The sequence below is a fragment of the Daucus carota genome, chromosome 2 (assembly GCF_001625215.2).
Source record: "Daucus carota subsp. sativus chromosome 2, DH1 v3.0, whole genome shotgun sequence".
NCBI classification, from domain to species: Eukaryota; Viridiplantae; Streptophyta; class Magnoliopsida; order Apiales; family Apiaceae; genus Daucus; species Daucus carota.
Genome location: NC_030382.2, coordinates 30,867,289 through 30,890,873, shown reverse-complemented (window position 1 = coordinate 30,890,873; position 23,585 = coordinate 30,867,289). Strand labels below are relative to the sequence as shown.

Genomic DNA, 23,585 nt, shown 5'->3' with positions numbered 1-23,585 from the left:
GTTGTAATCGAAGAGGGCATCTCCAATCACAACTTCAAACTTTATTTTTCTTCACTTTTAATCTTATAAATGGAGTAATCAATCTCCAATCATCCATTACTTTATCTTTATATATAAAGTCATTTACTATCCTACTTTATATATGAAGTTGAACAATGAAGATAAAGTAAAAGTTGCTTTATTTATAAAATAAAGTGAAAAGGTGAAAAATGAAGATGAAGTTGTTTTATTTATAAAACGGTTTTTCTACGGGTTAAATATCAAAGTGGTCACTGAAGTGGAGGTCATATATCACTTTGCTCAGTAATCTTAACGGGGTCTCATTTCAATCATTAAAGTCACAATAAATATCAATCAAGTACATCCAAATTATAGTTCAAGGAGTAAAAAAATTATTTATAGAGTTTGACACATTATTTTTGAATACTAACAAACCAAGTAAAATGTTATGATTTCTAGTATTTATGATAATATATTTAAATTTTATAAAGTCTATTTACTATTTTTTTTATTATTTTACTATTTTATTTGTTTTAATTGAAAATAAATAGTAAATAAAATTCATAAAATCTAAATATATTGTCATAAATACTACAAGTCATAACCTTTTGATCGGTTGTGGTAGTTATCAAAAATAATGTGTCAAACTCTATAAATAATATTTTTACTTTTTGAACTGAAATTTGGAGGTACTTGATTGATAATTATTAAGACTTTAATGATTCAAATGAGACCCTGTTAAGATTAGTGAGCAAAGTGATATATGACCTCCAATTCAGTGACCACTTTGATATTTAACCCTTTTTTTAGTGTGTGCCCATGAGCACACAATAAGCACAAAATTTGATAATTTTTCTATGTTTTGATTGGCTTACACTCCTTTAATAATGATGGCCCTCCTGCATTCACACCAACCACACCAATGAAAACACACCAAAATTATAAGTTTCCGTGCTTAGCATGTGCTCATGAGCACACACTAGACAAACTCTTTATAAAATTATGATTGGAGATGGTGTTAGACAAGATCCCCTTTAACTTCGAATGTTCGGACAGCATTTTCATTGCTTTCTCAAAATTCAATACTTCGACCTTTATTTTTCACTAAGCTATTAACATGCTAAAAAACTTCTTTAGGTTTCATGAAGAGCAAGTACATGATGCAGTATCAAAGCTCACGAAAACAATATTATTTTTATACAACACAGGCACAATCAAAAATATATCATACATCTATCAATTTAATTTTCCTCACCAACAGATTCTATCGGCACAACAGTTTTGAACAACGAAATTCAAATAGAGCCCAAGTATGGAAAATAAAAATCGATGACGATCTTGTAGGCATGAGCACTCACACCAGGAGTGCCAAATCTGGACAAATGTTGAAGTTGCAGGGATGTCAAAGCATTGCAAACTTGGGATTGTTCTCATTCTGAGTTGCCACATCATGACAGTGATCACATTGATTTAGTCCCACTTCAAATTCCAATACCACCATACCAAGAGCCAACCTCTTTGTTAACGGGAAGATTTGTATCCACTGAACGATAAGTGAAATGTTGCCATAGAAGCTTGCACGCAGACTTTTTAAAACAAAACGAAATCTATGTAACTGCTGAATCAGGAGCAACATGGTGAAATGGAATATGCTTAAACAAAACGTTTCTTGAAAAGTTGATGTCTCTTTGTTGGATCCTTGGGCTTGCTTCGCATCTGGCCTTTGTTTCGTCCCGTGCTGGGCATAGATGATTGAAAAGAGACAACTCATAAGAATATTATTCATGAAGCAAGAAATCAGAGTATACACTGAAATATTCTTTGTTCTTTTGTATAAAAAAATCCAAAAATATATTACAAAACATTTTCAGCAGGAAATTATATTCACAAGGAATCTTAGTCAACCTAAACGCATACTCCATCACATCACACTAAGTTGTACATAAATTTGTATTTGCAGCAGCGGAAACAACGGACTAGCTGGCTAGGGATTACCTGCCCCTTGAATTCTATGATTACTATAACATGCAGATTTTGATGTCTAGTCGCAGTTCTGACCAGTTTCCTCATACTACCACCACTCCCTAATGGGAAGAACTTCATTCCCCAAACCTATACTTGATGAAGATGCGATCTTGCTCCAAGAAGGGAGATACGTATAAAGTAATGGCGTTACAGTGACTTTAATGTAGGACAGTGATGAAAAAGGGTTCAAAGACAATAAAAACCACTGCCGGCAGGACTGACTAGATACAAAAAGCTAGGGAATTGAAACCCATCTCCTACAGCAATACATGATGGTTACGGACAATACTAGGGAGATTTTTATAGGAGCCAAGATGTAATGTGATGAGCTTAGGAAGTAAGCGTATAATCTTTTGCAACATTATGGTAAATTATTCTTATTATTGAAATTTTCTTTCGGTGAAAGCTTTTTCTATTGATATGTATATTTTCATGAAAGTGATTGTTCAATTAACGAGTATCCAGAGGCTCCCACTTCTTCAGGTCAAACTTCAAAAATATAGAATTCAGTACTTCCCACCACAAATAGAAACATATAAGCAAACTCAATATGTAGAATTCATTTAGTTAGAAACAATTAAACAATATTTTATAAAAACAACTTCAAATATATCTATCATATGTTCCTAACTATTATTGTACTATTAATCCAGTCCAATCTAACATACGAATTTTATTAATATTTGATTTCCAGTATTTATATTCTCTTATATATAAATATATGCCCCCTCAAGGGATCCACATCCTGAACTACTGAACAACATAACACTAATATAAAATTTACAGGACAAACATGTGCTAGATCCCCCGACCCTAAACAAAACAAAATGGCAGAATCAATGTTCAATATGCTGCTTCAATAGAAACAGTCATAAAAAAGAACCAGAATATAATGAAAGTAAAGACAAGAGTTAGCAATCATACTTGTACTCCATGTAAATCTTTCCATTTGCTCCTGACATGTAACTCATAGACCCCATGGAACGACGGGCTTTCTGAAGGGCCACATCATCTGTATCCTCGTCTAATATCTCCAAACCAACTTGATCATCACCTGCAGTTAGTACCTAATTACAGAAAAAGAGATCATTGACTTAGTACAACCATGGGAAGGCAAGAGCTCAAACACTAACCGAATTTCCATAGACCATAGTCAAAACATAAAAGCTACGCAAGTTTATCTTCTTGAAAAGCAAAAGGCTAATCAGTGTCTCAAAAGGCAACATACAATGTGAGGTGAAATGAACACAATTAAAATCACATATATCCATTTTTCAGTAATGATTCTTTCATAAAATAAAATGACTAAAGTATTATAAGTAGTGATTACTGATTTCAGACTTGGCATTTATAATTACATTGGGTTCAAACAAGAATATACATGAATAAAGATCACATCACTTAGAAGTACAAACCATGATAGATGTAAAAATACCTTTGTAAGAAGTTTATTTTGTTCATCCAGACTATAATAGCTCAGCTCCGCACCTGTATCAGGTGGAGGCAATCCTGTGATTACCTACAAAAATGGGTATAACAGTTACATAGCGTATATATTAACACGAAGCAGGCTAACACCTTGCAGACATGATGTTTCTTATGTTCTGATTGGGTGATACCCCTCGACTGGCATTTGGCAATATATATTCTAATAGGCACAGGGTAACTGGTTACATTTGGCCACATTAGCACACGACTAATTACAGGTCCCAGCAGACTGTAGATGGAAAAGATTGATATGAACATGATATGCTTCACATTGAAATTAATAGAAGTAGTTTTAACTTATACCTTAAAGCTGTACCCTTGATCAATCAGAAACTGCTGCCTTTTTGTTGAGTAGTACATTTCCTGCATACAACATTTATGGAATTCAGCATACAGCTCTTTAAAAAATATTCTAGACATCAGAGAACATACTGTGCCAACAGTTTAAATTTGAAGTATTGAAACCTCATCTGAACTACCTGTGTATCTGTTGATACTAGGGAGTAAAAGAAGGCATTATATTCCTCCTTACCACCTGCCATTCGATCTTGAAGCCGACCCTATCAACCCAAAACAGAGAGAAAATGTAAATTACTTAAAACTGAAACAGTGTCTGCCAGAGATATAAGTCACCGTTTAAATAGAAGAATGAAATATACTGCTTTAATTAAGATGAACCTTGTCTACTATCTTATTCATTCAAGATTTCCAAGCACTGATATTTACATCTTTTCCCAAAATAATATATAAATTATTTACAAGAAAATATGGTGTTAATATATATAGTACACGTTATAACTACAAGAGCATGGAAGTCCTGTGACTACCTGCAATCTCAGCATTTCCTACTACATTAAGTGTCATTTATCAAAATCAAGGGATCCTTGGGCAACAAAAAGAACTATACTAATACCTTCGCCCTGAGAATACGACCAAGTCGTTGGGCTTCTTGACGCCTTGAACCAGCATGTGATGAAATTTGAATGATCACATTTGCCTCAGGAATATCTATAGAGTTATCACCTACCTGCACAACATAATTAGAAAAAGTTGGATCACTACTGTAATGAGCATCAAAAAGGTGGTCGCTAAAATAATTACATGCAATGATCCACATGGTATCAAACAGTATGCCTATGCCCCAAATCAACCATCAGACATCATATATAGGGACCTACAGATTATGGGTAAACAAGGTCCCAGACTTAATAATTATCCAAATCCATGACTTCTACCAACAGAACACCTTATATAACTAAAAGAAAGAATAACTGAAGAGCAGAAACTGAAACGCCTTGTAGAAGCAGTTAGAAAATCTCAACTAAAATGAATAAATTATAATAAAAATTCACTGTAATAAATGGCTTGAGCTGCCTACTTTGGAAGTATATGGAATTACATGCAACCAATACACCTCTCTTACTCAACTATATACCTTTGAAAGGAAAACTGTGTTCACGTCTCGACTTGTTTTGAAAGCTTCAAGAATTTTGGTCCTCTCAACATGGCTGCATTGCAAAAAGCAATTGCTATTTAAAAATGTGATATATCATGAAAAAGAGTATATCTCGAAGGGCAAGACATCTCTAAAACCTTGTGGCACCATATATCATAGGCTTCTTTAGCTTCTTTGCGTATTCTATGAGTGCAAAAAGATTGTCAGCAAATACAATAATCTTATCACGGCGTTGCTCCTCATGAAATCGAATAAGAAACTCGCAAGCTCTAAACTTATTAGGGTTCATCACATATAGTGCCTGAGAATGAATCAAGGTATAATTAATTAGAAGGAATAGCTACACAATTATTACAATAAAAGGCTTGATCAGACTTTTAAAATTTGTTTTATGGAAAAAAAATTAAAAATTTGTTTCTACAATATTTTAGAGTACAAGCGCTTCCAACTATAATAACAGAACTTGTATTATAAAATATCAAAGAATCACTCATTAAGTTGACTTCTCTTTCAATCATTTTATTTTTGTATCATTTTTTTTCTGGAAAAGGTAAAGAAACTGGCTTATCCTCAGTTCCTCGTATACCTGATTGCTAAGCACAAGCATACCGGTAAAGAATCATAATAAAAGAAAGATAAAAGAGAACATGTTAAGGCACGAAGAATTCCAGAGTGGCTAATTATCTTCACTATAATTATTGAATTTCTTATTAGGGCTATCAGTAACAAATAACAATTAGTTCTTTATTCTTACATACATCTCACTTCTACAGATTATCACTTTGTCCCTGCAATTTAATACTCCCTCCATCCCATCAGGTTGTTACGTTCACTGTTTGCACGTATTTTGAGGCTCCTATAAAGTATAGTTCCATTACGATTTTTTATTTTTTATTTTTTTCGAATAAAAATTTAAACGTCAAACTTTTATTTAGGGAAAAAAATTAAAAAAATATTATGGAACTATACTTTATAGGAGCCTCAAAATGCGTGCCAAAAAGTAACGTAAAGAAACCTGCTAGGACAGGACACAGAAGTATATTCTGGAACCGTGTTGTATAGTTGTCAACACTTTTTGCTCTGTACCTCTGTCATACAGTTCAAGGACAGTTGTATGAATTAACATCAAATTTGGCAAACACGCATCTACAAAACCAACAGACCTGCTTCTTTTTAGAATTTTCTTTCCTCAGATATTCGGCAAAGAACTCCTTTGTCATTGGACACCACACTTCAGCACACTGAACATTTGCAATAAACCCGCCTTTTACCAAATCCAGCCAATTTGCTTCATACAACTTAGGCCCAATCAGAAAGTTCAAGTCCGTAATTCTTTCATCCTCACGTACAAGTGTAGCTGAGATTTACAAAGTTCTGGTCTTAGAATGTAACAGGACTAATTGCTTTAGATGCATGAAGATCAATTTCAGCACACACATACCAGTTAACCCCAGCTTGCAGTGAGATTTGGTAATGCTGATGACCTTTCTAAACATGTGAGCAGGAACCACGTGGACCTGACCAAGATAAAGAATTGTGCATAACTATTTGAAGGCGCATAAATCTTTCTTCTTTTTTGAAACATAATAGAAGGGATCATGCAAACATTAACTAAATAACTCTTTATGCATAATACATAGAACATATCCGTAGGTTAAATTGAGAGGCTGAAAATCAAATGCCACAAAATCATGTGATCACCTCGTCCATGAGAAGCAAACCCCATTCTCTATTTCTTATTTCCTCAATAATCTTTTCAGATTCTTCAGATCGCTTCCCACCAAATGCTACCATATTATATGTGGTCACAACAACACCAGCATTACCGCGAAATCTCTCTTTGCTGTCAGAGGTGAACCTGCAAATTTGATCGTCTCGAATGGTCGACCACAATTTAAACTGAAATGCCCATTGGTCCACTGAAACAGCATTAGTAGCTAAACAAAGGCAGCTCTTTTTTATACGGGAAGCTGCAGATACACCTACTAAAGACTTCCCTGCACCGCATGGTAATACAATAATACCAGATCTAGCTCTGCCTGCAGTATTTTATTTAAAAAAGGACATCAACAAGCAAGTGAGAACCAGTACTCAACCAATTAAGGACAATTAGTTATAACTTCTACGTAAACAGTGCAAGTACTAACAGCCTTAAATATGATATCAACAAACTTCGCCAAATGAGGCGAAATTAAGCTCACCATTCCCAAACATCTTACTAAGACTTTTTTCTTGATACGGTCGTGGCTGTGCCTGAGGCTTCAATTCCATGTCAAGATCAGGATTGACCTGTTTTATTTAAAAAAATAACTATAGATAGACAAAGTAACAACAAACCTGCTAGCTGCTAATGGCAAGAGAAAACACAATTATGGAATGCTATGCGAACACTGGGCACATTATCATTTAGAGTAGCAATGCACTCCACAATATATTTATCAACTGACCTTTCAATATTATCCTTGTCAAAATATAAAAAAGTATGGTCCCACTTTTCTAAAACAGTCCATAAGAAAAAACTATAAAATAAATTTATCCAACGATTAAATGAATCGAGAAACAACTCACAGTGTCGTTTCTGAAGTCATACTCCTCGAGCATTGGATAGTTCAACGCATTTGGCAAGCAACGCTGCTTAACATTTTCAACCTGTAATTAAGAAAATACTAGTCATTGAGCTACTTAAGATTTAGAAAATAATCAACCAAGATCCAAAAACGGCCCACTGTACTCAAACTTTATATGCAATATATGTACGTAACAATACAACTGTCTGACAAGAAATACATTCAGTTACAAAGGAGGCATATATGGATATACCTGAGCAGGATCGACTTCAAATGCGTGAGCTTCTTTCTCTTCAGCTGCAGCAGCTAGTTGTGCTTCATTTAATAACTCTTCATGTCTACCTTCAATTTCACCCAATGACTTGCTAATAGTGAAGCCATCATTTCCCTGCATCCCCCAATCACCAATCAGACAAACAAAACGTAGTAGGCAAAAATAAGCTTGATGCATGAAACTTTGGACATATTCCTCTAGCTGGAGTGAGTAAAATAACATGCAATAACTCATAGACATAATAAGGAGAAAAAATTGTTGTTACTGTAATAGGCATTAATATGAACAACAGACCTCAGAAGCAATCCTTGAACGAGATATAACTTCATCTTTCAGCAACTTTTTCAGTACCTGCACACAATCAATCATATTAAGCTTTACCACTCAAAGTTTCAGTACGCGAATAACTAATCCACTAAAGGCCAATATATCTTGCCTCTGGAAATGGAGATTCAACAAAATATCGATTTTTCTTAAGTACAAGCTTTACTTTGCCATAATTGGCAGTTGAAGCATGTATGAAGTCAATCATCTCCTTTGGAAGCTTGGTCTTTGACAATTTATTTAAAACAGATATGACAGTTTCAGTTTCAAGACCCACTGATACAGCCGCATACAACGAGTGTGGAGTCAAATTATACTCATGCATAGACTCTGGCCTACAGAGGAATAATTAGTTAAAAGATAGAGCTCAAAACTCAAAACATATGATAGCACACCCAACAAAATGATCCACTGGCTTGTATTATAGGAAAAAAACTTACCTGCAAACTGGTTCTGCAATGGCAATAAGAAAATCATATGCTTGTTTGTACAAGGGAGAGAAAGTCTCAAGAAAGATGCGCCCATCCGCGCAAGCCCATAACGGTCTATTCGCATGATCTGGCTTAAGCTCCAACTTAGTAAAATCCCTTTTATTTTCCCCTATTTAAAACGGACATAGTTCATAGTCACTCATTAACACTATATTCACAGCATAGTGGAATTGAAAAAAAAAAAAATATGCAAATCAATCAACAATCAGCTAAAGGGTTTTTCATCCCCATCGGCCCGTGTGCTACCAAAACACATAATACACACAAATCAGTTAAAGGGTTTTCATTTGGACCAGATATTTAGGTAATAAAACACATAATATACCCAAGACAACAATTCAGAACAACACAAAAACACATAATCAAATACATATATTTGGATAAATAAAAAGATACCATCTTGATTAATATCTTCAAAGTCTTCTGTATAGTAGACCTCCTCTTCTTCAGCCCTATGATCCTCCTATAAGTACATAAAAATACACTCAATATAAATAAAAATACAAAATTCAATTGAGTTGGGGATTGAAAGAACCTTAGCCTTGTGCCTTTTGCTGGGTCGACCTTTTTCACCTAAAACAACATATAAATATAATCAAAACCCGAGACGGGGATGAATATGATTATCAAACAAAGAATCTTTTCGATATTATTACCGTGCCCCATGCTTCAAAATTCTAGATTCCAAACTCTTCTGGAGGAGCTTTTTCAGGGAAGTGGTCAGTGGGAAGAAGACGATGGCTATTCGCTACTGAGATCAAGTTTTTCAGGGAAGACAAATAAAGTTTATTTTTTGGCTCAGTTGTATCTTGTATTTATACAATCCCTTAGAAATAAATAATAAATAATGATACAATAAATCTAAAATTTTACAACTATTATTTTATTGAGGTCAATAAAATAAATAATAAAATGATATTCTGAACATAAAAATTATAAAGACGATTTTTAATAAATTTATATAAAAGAATCCGGAAAATTTTAATTTTATTATTTTGTATTTGATTATAAACCTGTAATATATATTGATAAATTAGACATGTCAACATATATTATTAACCTAGTTATAAAGATAGAATATTGCTAAATATATAAAATTATCTTGTAAATTCAAGTATCTTTAAATATATATATATATATATATATATATATATATATATATATTGGTTTAGAAATAAAGTTATTCATATAGTAGTGAAAATTTATATCCATCAAAGAAAAATATTTTTTTGAAAAATTTATAATATATGAGTAAGTTAGATAAAAAAATAATTTTTATATTCACCTCGATATTTATAATTTCACATTTGTAATATTCTACGTCAATAGCAGGTGATTGATAACAAAACTGAGTTTTTCTTATTTTTGTAAGATCACTCATTTTATTTTATTGAATTTATGAATCATTTTCCAACGATGATAATAGATTTGAGTTTAATGTAATAGGACCCCTTACTTGTAGAGGTTTTTTCTATTATATTCGGTCATCAAATTTTCTCAATTGTGTCGGTTTATCTTGTTAATTTTATTACTGTTTCGGTTTACTATTACGTCATATTACATGTATATCACTAAACTCATTACATATTTTCTAATTAAAGATCACATAAGTTGATGTTGATGTTGTGTTTTAAGTGGATGCTAAACATCTTAACATTGCTTTTATTTGACAGACTATTTGTTTCGGAGACTAGCTTTTTGGTTAAAAGCGATGTGGTATTTTCTAACAATTTCAAATATGCTCCTTTTTGGTTAGTTTTTTGGTTAGTTTTAGAGAACTGAGCCACTCGGGATAAAATAACAATACATATGACCAATGTTGACGCTAGATAGACACTATGTTATTCTTCATAAAGATGGTAAACATCTTTTCACTGTCTTTATTATGATTTGAGATTTCGTATTAATTGTGTCTTTATTATGATTTTTATGTGTTGATCATGTTTATATAACACTTAGACTGGGTAAAGTAGCAAAATAGCAAAATGATGAATTATTATCAATTATATTAAAGAATTTAGGTGGTTGTTTATTTTATAGTTGTTTACCTAAATCCAAAGGAATGCATCAATTATTTATACAAAATGAGAGATTGAGAACTGCACCACAACTCCTTATAATCCAGTAGACAATCACAAAAATTATCTACTTATCAAAGTTCAAAAATTCATAAATTATATGAAATTATCACTCATTTCACTATATGATAAATATAAATTTTTATTTAAAAATTCGTAGGCCACGAACTCTTTACTACTTGTATTAGTATTTTCTGCATTAGAGTTTTAATATGTAGTAATTCAGTTTCTCCTCTAGAGGTACCTCTTGTTTATGCAGTTTTGTGTTTATAAAATTCTCATTTAACAAAAAATTAAATAAATTTCAAATTCTTCTTATACTATCATTTTCTTTATATATATCTCCTCTGTAAAAGTTTGAAGTTATGAAGTAAAGGATGTAGTTGAGTTTTGACTCTGATAATTGTGGCTAACAAAAATGAGTTTTGTATACATATTTGTTGGACAAATGAGTTTAAAAGACAAATATTTTGAAAGAATATTTATCTATATATTTCCAATAAACATTGATTATGTTTTTTAATATTTGTGTAATACTCACTATTTTTATTTATTATTTGACTGTGTTTATAATATTAATACAATGTTAGTGGGTGTTTGGCTGGCACTTATAAGTCCAGCTTCTGGATTATAAGTTAGGAGTATTTATTCGTACCGTTTGTGTAATAAGTCAAGAAGCACTTATAAAAAGCTAGGAATGCTAGCTTTTGTTTCAGGGTTTCTACTTATTTCCCAAACACTTTAATCACTTATAAGTCTTATCTTGCTTCTGATTTCTACTCCACTTATTTATTTTAAGCAAGAATCACTTATTTTAAACTCACTCAAACGGCCCTTAGTCTAGTTTGTATATATAAACTATCAATACTGAAAAGAAAACGAGGAAGAATTTAGTATCGGAAAGAAAAGATAAGCTTAAATTTACCTTGAAAGCTAGCTCAAATTATAGAAAAACGGCTCCAGATCTCACAAAATGAAGACGTAAGAGCAAGCCCAATAATGTCCTAGCAATTGCTTTATAAATATAATAAAAAATAGTGTCCTAATGATTTAGGACATCATTTTGATATACCAACTCCAACAATATGTTTTATTATTGTGCCTTATTATTAAAATAGTAATATATTTGAATTATTGTTGGAGGGAAAGGAAGAGGAGAGGAGAGAGAGATGTGTTGAAATGAGAGAAAACTAATTTTTTATTGGTAGAAATGATTTAGGACATGCATACTTGTGCCTAAAAAATAAGGCATTTGAGAGATGTCCTAGTGTTTCAAGGCACCACTAGAACATTGTTGGAGCACTCATTTGCTTCAAATGCCTTAAATTTTGATTTAGGATTTTGAGGCACTCTTGGACTTGCTCTAAGAGCAAGTCCAACACTGCCCTATAACAGTGTCCTGAGTTAAAATTTAAGGCATTTGAGATAAAGATGTAATCTAACAGTGTCCTAGTGGTGCCTTAAAACACTAGGACACACTACATGTGCCTTATTTATAAGGCACTACCACACTTGTCCTAAACCATTTTAATGCATAAAATATTCATTTTCTCTCTCTTTTCACACCTTTTCATACTTGGCTTATATATAGTTGTATTCAAATATATTAATATTTTAATATTTAGACATGAAGATAAGGCATATTGTTGGATTAGATGTATGTGTATAGTGTCCTAAATCACTAGGACATTATATTTTATTATATATATAAGGCATTCACTAAAATACTGTTGGACTTGCTCTAATGTCCAGAGTAACAGATTTGGGAAAAATAGCCCCAAATACTAGTTATTAACGTTAGATAATTTAGTTTTTTCAATTTGGGAGGAATCGTGTACCAGTTTCTTAACCCGAGCAAAACACTACAATGTTAATAAATGATATTTGAGGTCTTTTTAGTTATATTCAGACATTAATAATCAATAATATACAGTGACAATGGGTTCCAGACACCCCAAATTATAAATTATAATTCATATACCTGCACTAATTTGTCCGATTTTATAAAATTGGAGAGCTACACGGGGCATATTTAAAGTTTGAGGGTTAATGTGCACATATGAGCATAGTTGGATGCCAACACAGTTATCTATATAAAAGTGGCAGCAATTTGGGGGAAAAAAGAAAATAGATTTCAAAAAAAGAGAAGAATAGGCAAACAGAAGCGTTCTAAATCCGAAGACGCGGACACAGTGGGGCGGTTTGCGACGTTCTCCACCGGCCTAATTTCGCATCTTTCCGATCACCGGAAAAATGACCGGCCATGACTCCAAGTATTTCTCCACCACTAAAAAGGGAGAAATCCCTGAGCTCAAAGAGGAACTCAATTCTCAGTATAAGGTCTGTTTATATATATTCATTATTTCCACATTTCCTATTACAGATCTTAATCTATTCATCTTGCCCTGTGATTAGGTTATAGACATGGCAACACTTTTATTCATTCATTTATTTTAATCTACATTGCTTGTATTGAGATTCTGAGTTTCGTATTTGATTGAAGCATGTTGTATCAGGGCTCATTCAGAAAGGGCTTGTGTTTTGTGAATTATTATGTAATCTACAAGTGTGTAATTCTTAATTATTCGGGTTTGCTTGGATGTATTCGGTTTTTTTTTTTGGTTCTACAAGTTAATATTTGTAAATACTTTTTGGCTCTCAGCAGTGTTTGTTGTCGAATTGTAATTTTTTTCGTTACAGCCGATTTTTGTGGCATGCAGGACAAGAGAAAGGATGCTGTCAGAAAAGTGATTGCTGCCATGACTGTTGGGAAAGATGTTTCATCTCTATTCACGGATGTTGTGAATTGCATGCAAACGGAAAACCTGGAGCTTAAGAAGCTTGTTTATCTATATCTCATAAACTATGCTAAAAGCCAGCCTGATCTCGCCATACTTGCTGTTAATACTTTTGTTAAGGTAATTAGTATAAAATCTGCTTTTATTTTAATAATAATACTCTTCAATATCTTATGGGCTGTGTATTTTCTCAGGACTCACAAGACCCAAATCCTCTAATTCGTGCGTTGGCTGTACGGACGATGGGATGCATTCGTGTCGACAAGATTACAGAGTATCTTTGTGATCCCCTTCAGAGATGTCTCAAGGTTGCTATTTTTTGACTGTCCATCATGTTGTCTGAATACACCTATATCTCTTAAATATATTAGATTTCCAGTTTTAGGCTTCATATGTAACGGTGCTTGTGAAAATTACCGCATATCTGTATTTTTTTCTCTTTTTTTTATGAGCTTAATATATCCATGTGTCAGGATGATGATCCATATGTTCGCAAGACAGCAGCAATATGTGTTGCTAAACTGTATGACATTAATGCCGAGCTAGTTGAAGATAGAGGGTTTTTAGACGCTCTTAAAAATCTGATATCCGACAATAATCCTATGGTTGTGGCAAATGCTGTTGCGGCTCTTGCAGAAATTCAAGATAACAGCAGCAGGCCTGTATTTCAGATCACCAGTCAGACTCTTACAAAACTTCTTACTGCTCTAAATGAATGCACTGAGTAAGTTCATAATTAAAAGTTTGCCTACTTCTCGTAGCTTGTGGTAATGCAATAGAACTGCGATACTAGGGATGCTTGTATTGAATGCTTCTTTCGTAATGTAAGAGCATCTCCAAGAGTCTCCTAGTTCGGTCTTAAATATAGTATAAAATATATAGCTTTTGGTAATTTAGTAGTACATTTTAAGAGCATCAACTCCAACAATACTCTTTATAATCATTCTCTATTTCATATTTTATCAATACGTGAACGAAAAGAGAGAGAAAAATGGTTGACGAATAGGAGGTAAAGAATTTTTTGTTCACAAAAATAAGTTAAGAGCCATGTGGAGTCTCCTATAGAGGGGAGATAAAAGAGAGGAGAGAGATGAGAATAGAGCCTTTAAGACTCTATTGGAGCTCTATTTAAACCAAGACTCTTTATTTTTCTACTTAGGACCTCATGTAGAGAGCCTCTTGGAGATGATCTGAGTGACAAAAAATTGTTTATGATGTTATATGTAATTATATGTAAATAATGATGATCAAATAATGATTCAATGTTGCCTTCACACACAGGGCTGCAAATGAACAGAATTGTTCATGAACAAAACTTGAGCCCGGCTCGTATAAGTGAGCTCAGTTCCATTTGTTTACTAACATTTAACCCGAGCTTGAATAAGAAAATTTGTTCAGTTTTATCAACGAACCTTAGTCTAACTAAAATTTGTATAATATCTTAAAATTTGAAATATTATGATCGACTTGGATAAAATTTGTATATCTTTGAATTTGAAATATCATGAATAATTTAAATATATAAAATGAAAGTTTCAAGGTCTTGATGGCCCTAAAGTCACCTTTAGATAATTACCTAAACTTAAAGACATTTCAATACAAGATTAAGGCTATTTTTGGAATTACAAGGGGTGTGAATTATATTCATTCAACTTTCATACACAAAATGTATATGACTTTAGGTAATTTGTCTAAAGTCAACTTTAGAAATCTTTTTCTCAAATTTTAAGCAATTATCATTAAAACTGTCATGGGAGATGGAATGGGACATAAGACAAGAATAAGTGTATACTTTACCTATGAATTTAGTGCAAGTTTATGATTATTTTGATGTTTAGATCTTGCTTTGGATATATCTTGTACAAATTGGAATTGGTCGAGTATAGACAAGTGAGAATTGTTTGTGAGTCGAGTGTAAGTGTGAGTGTTTAATTATTACAATATTGTGATACTAATATTGATGTAACCTGTAAGAGCAAGTCCAATGGTTGTGCTAAAATAAATGGAGCTATTGCTATAATTTAGCACCAAAAAGTGATTTTTTGGTGCTAAAATAACATGTCTCCGATAATTGGTTGTATATTTGTTCCATATACAACTTGTTCTCCAAGTACCCCACTACTTTAAATACAAAATTATTTTTTTAACCCAACTTTACACCAAGGAGTAGGACCCCACTATTTTCACTTTATGGTGAGGTGACAAATATAGCTCCATCTATCTTTTGTTCTGTATTCAGAACAAACTATAACATTCTTTTATTTTAGCGCAAGATATAAAACACTATTGGAGTGATTTTTAGTTTTTGTTCTATAATAAAGATATAGAACAAGATATGCTCTAAGACTATAGGTCATTTTACGAATGAGTATTGGTTGAGTAAAAATCATAAACACATAATTTGTGGACAAAACAACTCTGTTCGAACTCGGCTCGAGTTTGCAGCCTTAAACACACACACACATGATGTGACAACCCTGGTCAATTTTGAGCATAAATCGAAAATCTTGGTCAGCCTGGAATCTGAATCCAACCTAAGTTAGAAGTAAACTAGCCCAAATACAGCTAACTCGGGGTGAACTACAAAGCCCACCTGCACTTGGTAGTACTTAGTAGTACTAAAAGCTTATATAGTGAACTAATTGCCCCTCATCGCTCCACATGTTTGGATGTGGGACTAGGGTATAACCCTTAGTTTTATCAATTTGTTCACAAAGATATTTTTCATATAATAGTATAAGCAGGCCTGAATTTATAGATAAATTTGAACTTAGCAAGTTCTTGCAAGTGGTATTGTTATATGTCCTGTCTGGCTGTCTTAGCTAGCAAAACAACATGAGTTGTAATCATTGATTTGTTTATATTTAGTTATATCACTTTTGTGGTAGGATTTTACTGTAGATTATTTGCTCTAATAATTGATTACAGATACCCTATTATGCAAAACCACGTGTTTAGACCGTGTGTATACATTTCTTTTGTGACTCTGTCCTTGACCACTCCTTGGGTCAATTGCAAGCTTTTTCATATTACTAATATATGCTTGGATTAAATAGGAATATGGTTCCTGTTTCAGAAGGGTTACATTATCGAGATTTCAACTTTTTTGTTCTGGGTTATTATTCAAATCAGGCAAACCTCGTATTGGAAATTCTCATTTCCCTGATCTAGAGGATGTTTGGTGTAATTAACACTATTTACAACCTCTCTATTTGCAATGGTTACTATGCGATTTTGTCGTGTATTTCTGGATATTAGCCCTGGGTGCAATTTATGTGAATTAAATAGTCAATTTTAGACAATAATGAACAAACTTTGATGCTTTAAGTTTGCCGGGGATCCTTACTTTGTCTCCAATTTTCAAATCATAGACTGTAATTGAAAGGTGGTCAGTTGTATCAATAATGGCATGCATCTCTGTTCAACATAAATATACTTGTTCAGGTGGGGTCAAGTTTTCATATTGGATGCACTTTCAAAGTACAAGGCTGTTGATGCTCGTGAAGCTGAAAGTATTGTGGAGCGTGTCACTCCACGTTTACAACATGCAAATTGTGCTGTTGTCCTTTCAGCTATCAAGGCAAGTCGGTATTTGTCACATTAATAGTTTTCCCATTGTTAGTGTGTGTGTTATATATACATTATTCAAGCTGAAACATTAAAAGTTTTGTTCGGTAACTAGACCTGTTTGCGGACCTCTTTTATTAATAACATAATTTAAATGGTCTTTTTGATTATAACTAAAACACATTTAAACATTTTCATTAAACATATCTTTCGGGCTTATTTTTTTATAAGCCTTTTGACGGATTTAACTATTAAAAATTTGTCAAATATGTCCATAAAAATACATATTTAACATACCCATTAAAAATATTTAACCTAAACATATTTATTGATTACTTAAAAATCTAATTTAACTGAAATCATGTTATTTTAACATAAATATATCTTTAAAAGAAATTTTAATTTTAAAAATATATATATTAAAGGAACAAAATATATAAGCCACCCGTGCAACGCATGGGTTATAAGCTCGTCCTACACTACTAGAAATCTCTTTAAAATAAAAATTAGAAACTAAATAAATTTTTTTTTCAAATTACATCGAAATATAGCAATATGTTATGCAAATTGATCGTTTGGAGATGAAGAAAAATACAGTGTAGTCAGATTTGAAAAAAGGTCACAAACTGAGGGAAAAAATTAAATTTAGAAATGTAGAGGATTATGTGAGATGTGTATTTTAGTTGTGTGTGGTGACTTCTACTATAGAAGTCCCACATGCAATTAAAATAAGAGTTGTAAAAAGCGCAAATCGATTCTAAGTGGTGGGAGGACCTTCTAGTGTTTAAGCGGTTAAGCGGACGCTTAAGCAGAAATTTAAGCGGGTCACTGATCAGATTAATTATATATATTTAAAATTTTTATTATAATATTAATATATTTAAAAATAAAATTATATCATGGTAAGAATTAAAATTTATAATATTCTTAATAAAGCATTTTTTTTAATTTTTTAATATAATTATAGATATATTAGAAAAAAAATTAATATTATAAAATTAAAAATTAGCAAGTCAACATCATTTTGACCGCTTAATCCATTTAATGACCGCTTAATTTTCAAAAATGCTTAATCACCTGTTTAGTACAAAATCGAAGTGCTTTAGAGCAAGTCCAATAGGTGTGCTAAATCAAGTCTTAAATCCAAAAATAGGGAATATGGGATAAAATTGCACTCCAACACTATGCTAGTGATGTGCTAAATCACTAGCACAAGCTTCCCCTTCCCTATTTTTAGAATATGCTAGCCACTCCTAAATTATTTTTATCATTAAAATATTCATTTCTCTCTCTTCTCCACATCATTTCCCTCTCTCCTCCACACCAAAGTTGTTTAAATTTAATATTATTATAATAATAGGGAATGAATATAGGGAGTACTATTGGAGCTCATGTGCTAAATCTTGTGCTAAATCACTAAGACATATTATTTAATAATATTTTTAGGGAACCCCTTAGCATAGTGTTGGACTTGCTCTTAGGCCCCGATTAAGCAGCCGCTTAATGAGCTTTTAGAACATTGATTAAAATACACGGAAAAGCAGGGTTGTGCATTCAGTAAAAACCGAACCGAATTAGAATTCGGTTAATCGAAACTGAAATGTCAAGAAAATGCCTATGAAAACTGAATTGATTAAATTCCGTTTTAGAACCGAACCGAAAATAATATTTCGTTTATTCCCAAAAACCGAAATTTAACCATGGTGCTAAAAATTTGAAATTAAAAAAAAATTCAGAAAATTCAAGTTTACACTTCTTGAATCACAGATTTAAAACATCAAAAGATTAAACTTTCAAATATATCACGAGTATACATTCAAAACAAGGAGAAAATGTGTCGGAGCACTTGAAATTAAATAAGCCTGCATCATGGTCGACATTTGACTATAGCAGATTAGCAGTAAATGATAATTCCTAGGTTTGCTGGCCGGAGAGATGTAGACTGCTCTTCTTTCATCATCCTGGCCTGTGGTCGTGCAGATTGACGAAGTGCAGCAAATATAAGTAATAGACTTCACTCAATAAACACATTGCAACAATTATTAAAAATAACAGAGTATAGTTCTCGCCATCTATACTATGTATTAGTCTCTGCTTGTCAATTAAAATATAAATATTGAATAGAAGTATAAATATTTTGTTCGGTTTTCAATTAACCGCCGTTAAAAAACCGAAAAACTGAAATTTAAGAATTTACCTACCAAAAACCGAACCAAAAACTTTAATTTGGTTAACAAAACTGAATTGTAATCGGTTTGGTTTTCGGTTAACCGAACCAAATGCTCACCCCTACGTACCCCTACCTGGAAGTCATCGAACACAACTAAAATAGACCCTCCCACACATGATCCCACATAATTGTATTTTTCTTCATCTCCAAATGATCAAGTTGCATACCATATGTGCTATATTTCGATGTGATCTAAAATTTCTTTTATCCTAGTTTCTAGTTTTTATTTTAAGGAGATAATGGAGTAGGACCCTATACATACATATATATAGCTCAATTGCTCAAATACAAACCAAAATTAAAATGAAAACTACAAACGCATTGCCAATGCAAATACTTTCTTTCTGATCATGTAATCATCCTTTTTGACTGTAATTCAAGACCTCTTATTTTGCTGTACAGATGATTATTCAAAAAATGGAACTTATAAGCAGTCCTGATGTGGTTCGTAACCTTTGCAAGAAAATGGCTCCACCTCTTGTGACATTACTGTCTGCAGAACCTGAGATCCAATATGTGGCTCTAAGAAACATAAACCTTATTGTACAACGAAGGCCTACAATTCTTGCTCATGAAATTAAGGTGATACAACGTGATTTGTTTTCCTATCCAAGGCCCATACAAGTGATCTCTTTTGTGATTCATTTTTTGCTCATTCTAACAATTTATTTAAATATTTCTGGGGTGTCATGTAATTTTATTTTTAATTTTTAATATCCGGCTAGGTGTTTTTCTGCAAGTATAATGATCCAATTTATGTGAAGATGGAAAAGTTGGAAATCATGATCAAACTTGCTTCAGACAGAAACATAGACCAGGTAAGCAGAGCTTGGTATTTATATTTTTTCTTATTTATTATCATCCCATTGGATATTTTCAATTTTAAGTGTTTTTTCACCAGGTTCTATTGGAGTTTAAAGAATATGCTACAGAAGTGGATGTAGATTTCGTCAGAAGAGCTGTGCGTGCTATCGGACGCTGTGCTATCAAGTTAGATAGAGCAGCTGAGCGGTGCATAAGCGTTCTGCTCGAGCTGATCAAGATTAAAGTGAACTATGTAGTTCAGGAGGCCATTATAGTCATCAAAGATATTTTTAGGAGATATCCTAATACGTAAGTTTATCATTCTTTTTCTTTTGAATGAATGACGGGGTTCTAATAAAGTAGAGCTCTCCTTGCCTTGTCACATGGCAATATCAAATTTTGGTTTGCAGTTATGAGTCCATCATTGCGACACTGTGTGAGAGTTTAGATACATTAGACGAGCCTGAGGCCAAGGTAACTAAAACAAATCTAATGTTTTGATAGTAAATAATTGTTTTAATTGCTTATCCACTTTTATATCCTTTTTTTGCCAAGTCTTTTATATTCTTTTATTCATAGGCATCAATGATTTGGATCATTGGTGAATATGCGGAAAGAATTGACAATGCTGATGAACTCCTAGAAAGCTTTTTAGAGACCTTCCCCGAAGAACCTGCTCAAGTTCAGTTGCAATTGCTGACAGCAACTGTTAAACTATTTCTTAAAAAACCAACTGAAGGCCCTCAGCAGATGATTCAGGTACTGTTCTGAAAAAATACATGATAGTGTTTTAATTTATCCTTCAGGGAATTACCACTCCTTTGAACAGAATAATTGTTTTGCAATGCTGCAATATGTGCTCATATTGCAGGCTGCTTTTATTGTGTACTTATTATATTTGATGTTTCTGTTTCTACTTCAGAGTAACAAGAAGACGGAGTTGCTTGCTTGTTTCTTAGTTACACACACACACACAAATATTACACATTAAACATTTATTATTACTTTTGAAGGTTGTATTGAATAATGCCACGGTTGAGACTGACAATCCAGATTTACGAGATCGTGCATACATATACTGGCGCCTTCTTTCAACTGATCCAGAGGTATGGAAATTCTTATAAAAACCAAAACTTTATAAACCACACACACACACACAGACACACACATATATTGAGAGAGAGCCTTAATCGTATTGTATTATGTTTCTTATAACTTTTAGCCTTGAAAACTTGGAATTATTATACTCCTTTATTCTCAATATAAGAGAGTTGTTTTATGACTCAGGCAGCAAAGGATGTTGTGTTGACTGAGAAGCCTGTGATAAGTGATGACTCAAACCTTCTTGATCCATCCCTTCTTGACGAGCTTCTTGCCAACATTGCCACATTATCCTCTGTGTATCACAAGCCCCCAGAGGCATTTGTAACTCGTGTAAGAAGTACTCAAAGACCTGAAGAAGATGAGTACCCAGACGGAGGGGAACCTGGATATTCAGAGGCGCCTTCTCAAGGAATCGAGAGGGGAGCATCACCACCACCTTCCTCAATCAATGTTCATGCTGTAGCACGACAAGCTGTCCATGCAGCTCCTGTACCAGATTTACTTGATCTGATGGGGGATGGAAATAGTAGTAGTAATGCTGTTGTAGCCCAGGCCGATGTGTAAGTTTGTAGTACTGTTAATTAGTGCACCAGATTCCAAACCACTGGCTATATCAGATCTGTAGTATAGTTCTTTTTTTTTTTTGCTAAATATAGAGCAACCAAATGTAGTATAGTTTTTCAAATCAGCCAGACTGGTTGGCATCTTATATACCAGCATAATATTCTCGTGTTGCTTGCAGCCTCACTCTGCCAGTTATGTTGCCTGCCTCAAGCGGTCAAGGTTTACAAATCAGCGCGCAACTGATAAGGAAAGATGGCCAGATATTTTACTGCATATTATTTGAGAACAATACACAGGTTCCCCTTGACGGGTTCATGATTCAGTTCAACAAGAATACATTTGGCCTTGCGGCTGCTGGGCCACTGCAGGTACCATTATCTTCTAATGGAGCACAGGTTTCACTATTAGGAAGGTTTTAAACTTTTATATACTACTGTGTCCAGGTCCCTCAAGTGCAACCTCGGTCATCAGCCAGAACTCTTCTTCCTATGGTTTTGTTCCAAAATGTAGCTCCTGGTCCACCAAACACACTTCTACAGGTTGCTGTGAAAAATTCTCAGCAACCTGTGTGGTACTACAATGATAAAATTTCACTACTGGTTCTTTTTACTGAGGATGGGAGGATGGAGCGCACATCCTTTCTTGAGGTAACAAAACACAGCTCTTTGAATGTCTCAAAGTCAAACCCGTTTAGTATATGAATGATTTTGATTAATACATTTGATATTCTGTACTTGAAAATTAGTATATATATGGTTTTGAGTTTTAATCTATAGTCACCAATAATATTCTGTAAATCAAGCTGCCTATGTTCTTTCCAGGATAGGCTGGGATAAGTTTGTAACTCTGTAAATATTTATACATTGTTAAATTTCTGGAATAGAAATTAAAGCTTTTCTTTCCACATTGCAGACATGGAAGTCATTGCCCGACTCAAACGAGGTCTTAAGGGACTTTCCAGCCATTGTGATAAATAGTGTGGAAGCTACACTTGACCGGTTGGCTTCATCGAATATGTTTTTTATTGCAAAGCGTAAAAATGCGAACCAGGAAGTCCTGTACCTCTCGGCCAAGATCCCTAGAGCAATCCCATTTTTAATTGAACTAACAATGGTGGTCGGAATTCCTGGTCTCAAGTGTGCAATTAAAACACCTAATCCTGAAATGGCTTCTCTTTTCTTTGAAGCCCTCGAAAGCCTTCTTAAAAGTTAATTGACATACATCCCCCCCCCCCCCCCCCCCAAAAAAAAAAAAAAAAAAAGTCCCTTACCTTTCTCCTTTAGCTTTCTTTTTTCTTTTTTCTTTTTTCCAACTACTTCTCCATCAGTTGATCCCCTTTTCTCTTAAAGGTTGTTTACTGAATATACTGTTAACTCTAAATTAATTTTGATGCTGCAATTTGCATTATTAGTCGGTCTATGCAGTCTATTGGTATTAATGATTTAGTAAGAGCCTGTTTGCCTGGGCTTAAAGCTTAGGTTTTAAGTTTATCTTTGACTTTAAACTTAAAAATGTCTGTTTCTATAACAAGTCAGAAGTTGGCTTAAAGTTAGAAATAAGCCAGAAGCTGACTTAAAGCCAGAAGTTAGTTTAAGGTATTTTTTTCAGTGGCTAATTTTTTTTGAACTTTTTTTTGATAAAAATTACTCTTAAGTCATAGATTACTCATAAATCACTTTTATTATTATTATTATATATTTAATAACCCATAAGTCATTAATAAGTCGAAATTATCCAAATAGACATTTTAAGCTCTAAGCTTATCAAATAAGTCAAGATTTGTCAGATTTGTCAGATCTGTCAACTGTTAGCAGC

At 33.2% G+C, this 23,585-nt stretch overlaps 2 protein-coding genes across 3 annotated transcripts; one reads left to right on the top strand and one right to left on the bottom strand.

Annotated features, from left to right (window-relative positions):
* Nucleotides 1-1,175: 1,175 nt before the first annotated feature.
* Nucleotides 1,176-9,421, bottom strand: LOC108209367 (general transcription and DNA repair factor IIH helicase subunit XPB1). The gene is made up of 20 exons (XM_017380233.2): nucleotides 9,282-9,421; nucleotides 9,161-9,198; nucleotides 9,022-9,088; nucleotides 8,575-8,734; nucleotides 8,247-8,469; nucleotides 8,105-8,161; nucleotides 7,790-7,924; nucleotides 7,538-7,618; nucleotides 7,171-7,258; nucleotides 6,671-7,008; nucleotides 6,411-6,486; nucleotides 6,133-6,326; nucleotides 5,107-5,270; nucleotides 4,949-5,021; nucleotides 4,427-4,540; nucleotides 3,993-4,073; nucleotides 3,817-3,876; nucleotides 3,461-3,544; nucleotides 2,950-3,092; nucleotides 1,176-1,738 (listed from the first exon to the last, which is right to left on the bottom strand). Exons 1-20 carry the CDS (start codon nucleotides 9,289-9,291, stop codon nucleotides 1,654-1,656), a joined length of 2,271 nt encoding a protein of 756 aa, XP_017235722.1. The 5' UTR covers nucleotides 9,292-9,421; the 3' UTR covers nucleotides 1,176-1,653.
* Nucleotides 9,422-12,764: 3,343 nt separating this feature from the next.
* Nucleotides 12,765-23,187, top strand: LOC108207338 (beta-adaptin-like protein B). 2 transcript variants are annotated; one of them, XM_017377792.2, is made up of 15 exons: nucleotides 12,765-13,043; nucleotides 13,424-13,621; nucleotides 13,696-13,809; nucleotides 13,975-14,225; nucleotides 16,946-17,081; nucleotides 19,701-19,880; nucleotides 20,024-20,116; nucleotides 20,200-20,411; nucleotides 20,513-20,576; nucleotides 20,682-20,861; nucleotides 21,116-21,208; nucleotides 21,390-21,766; nucleotides 21,949-22,138; nucleotides 22,214-22,417; nucleotides 22,683-23,187. In XM_017377792.2, exons 1-15 carry the CDS (start codon nucleotides 12,957-12,959, stop codon nucleotides 22,980-22,982), a joined length of 2,679 nt encoding a protein of 892 aa, XP_017233281.2. In that variant the 5' UTR covers nucleotides 12,765-12,956; the 3' UTR covers nucleotides 22,983-23,187. The 2 variants fall into 2 exon arrangements, with proteins under 2 accessions (XP_017233281.2, XP_063943203.1); XM_064087133.1 differs by having other exon boundaries at nucleotides 12,908-13,043; nucleotides 13,404-13,621.
* The last annotated feature ends 398 nt before the right edge of the window (nucleotides 23,188-23,585 follow it).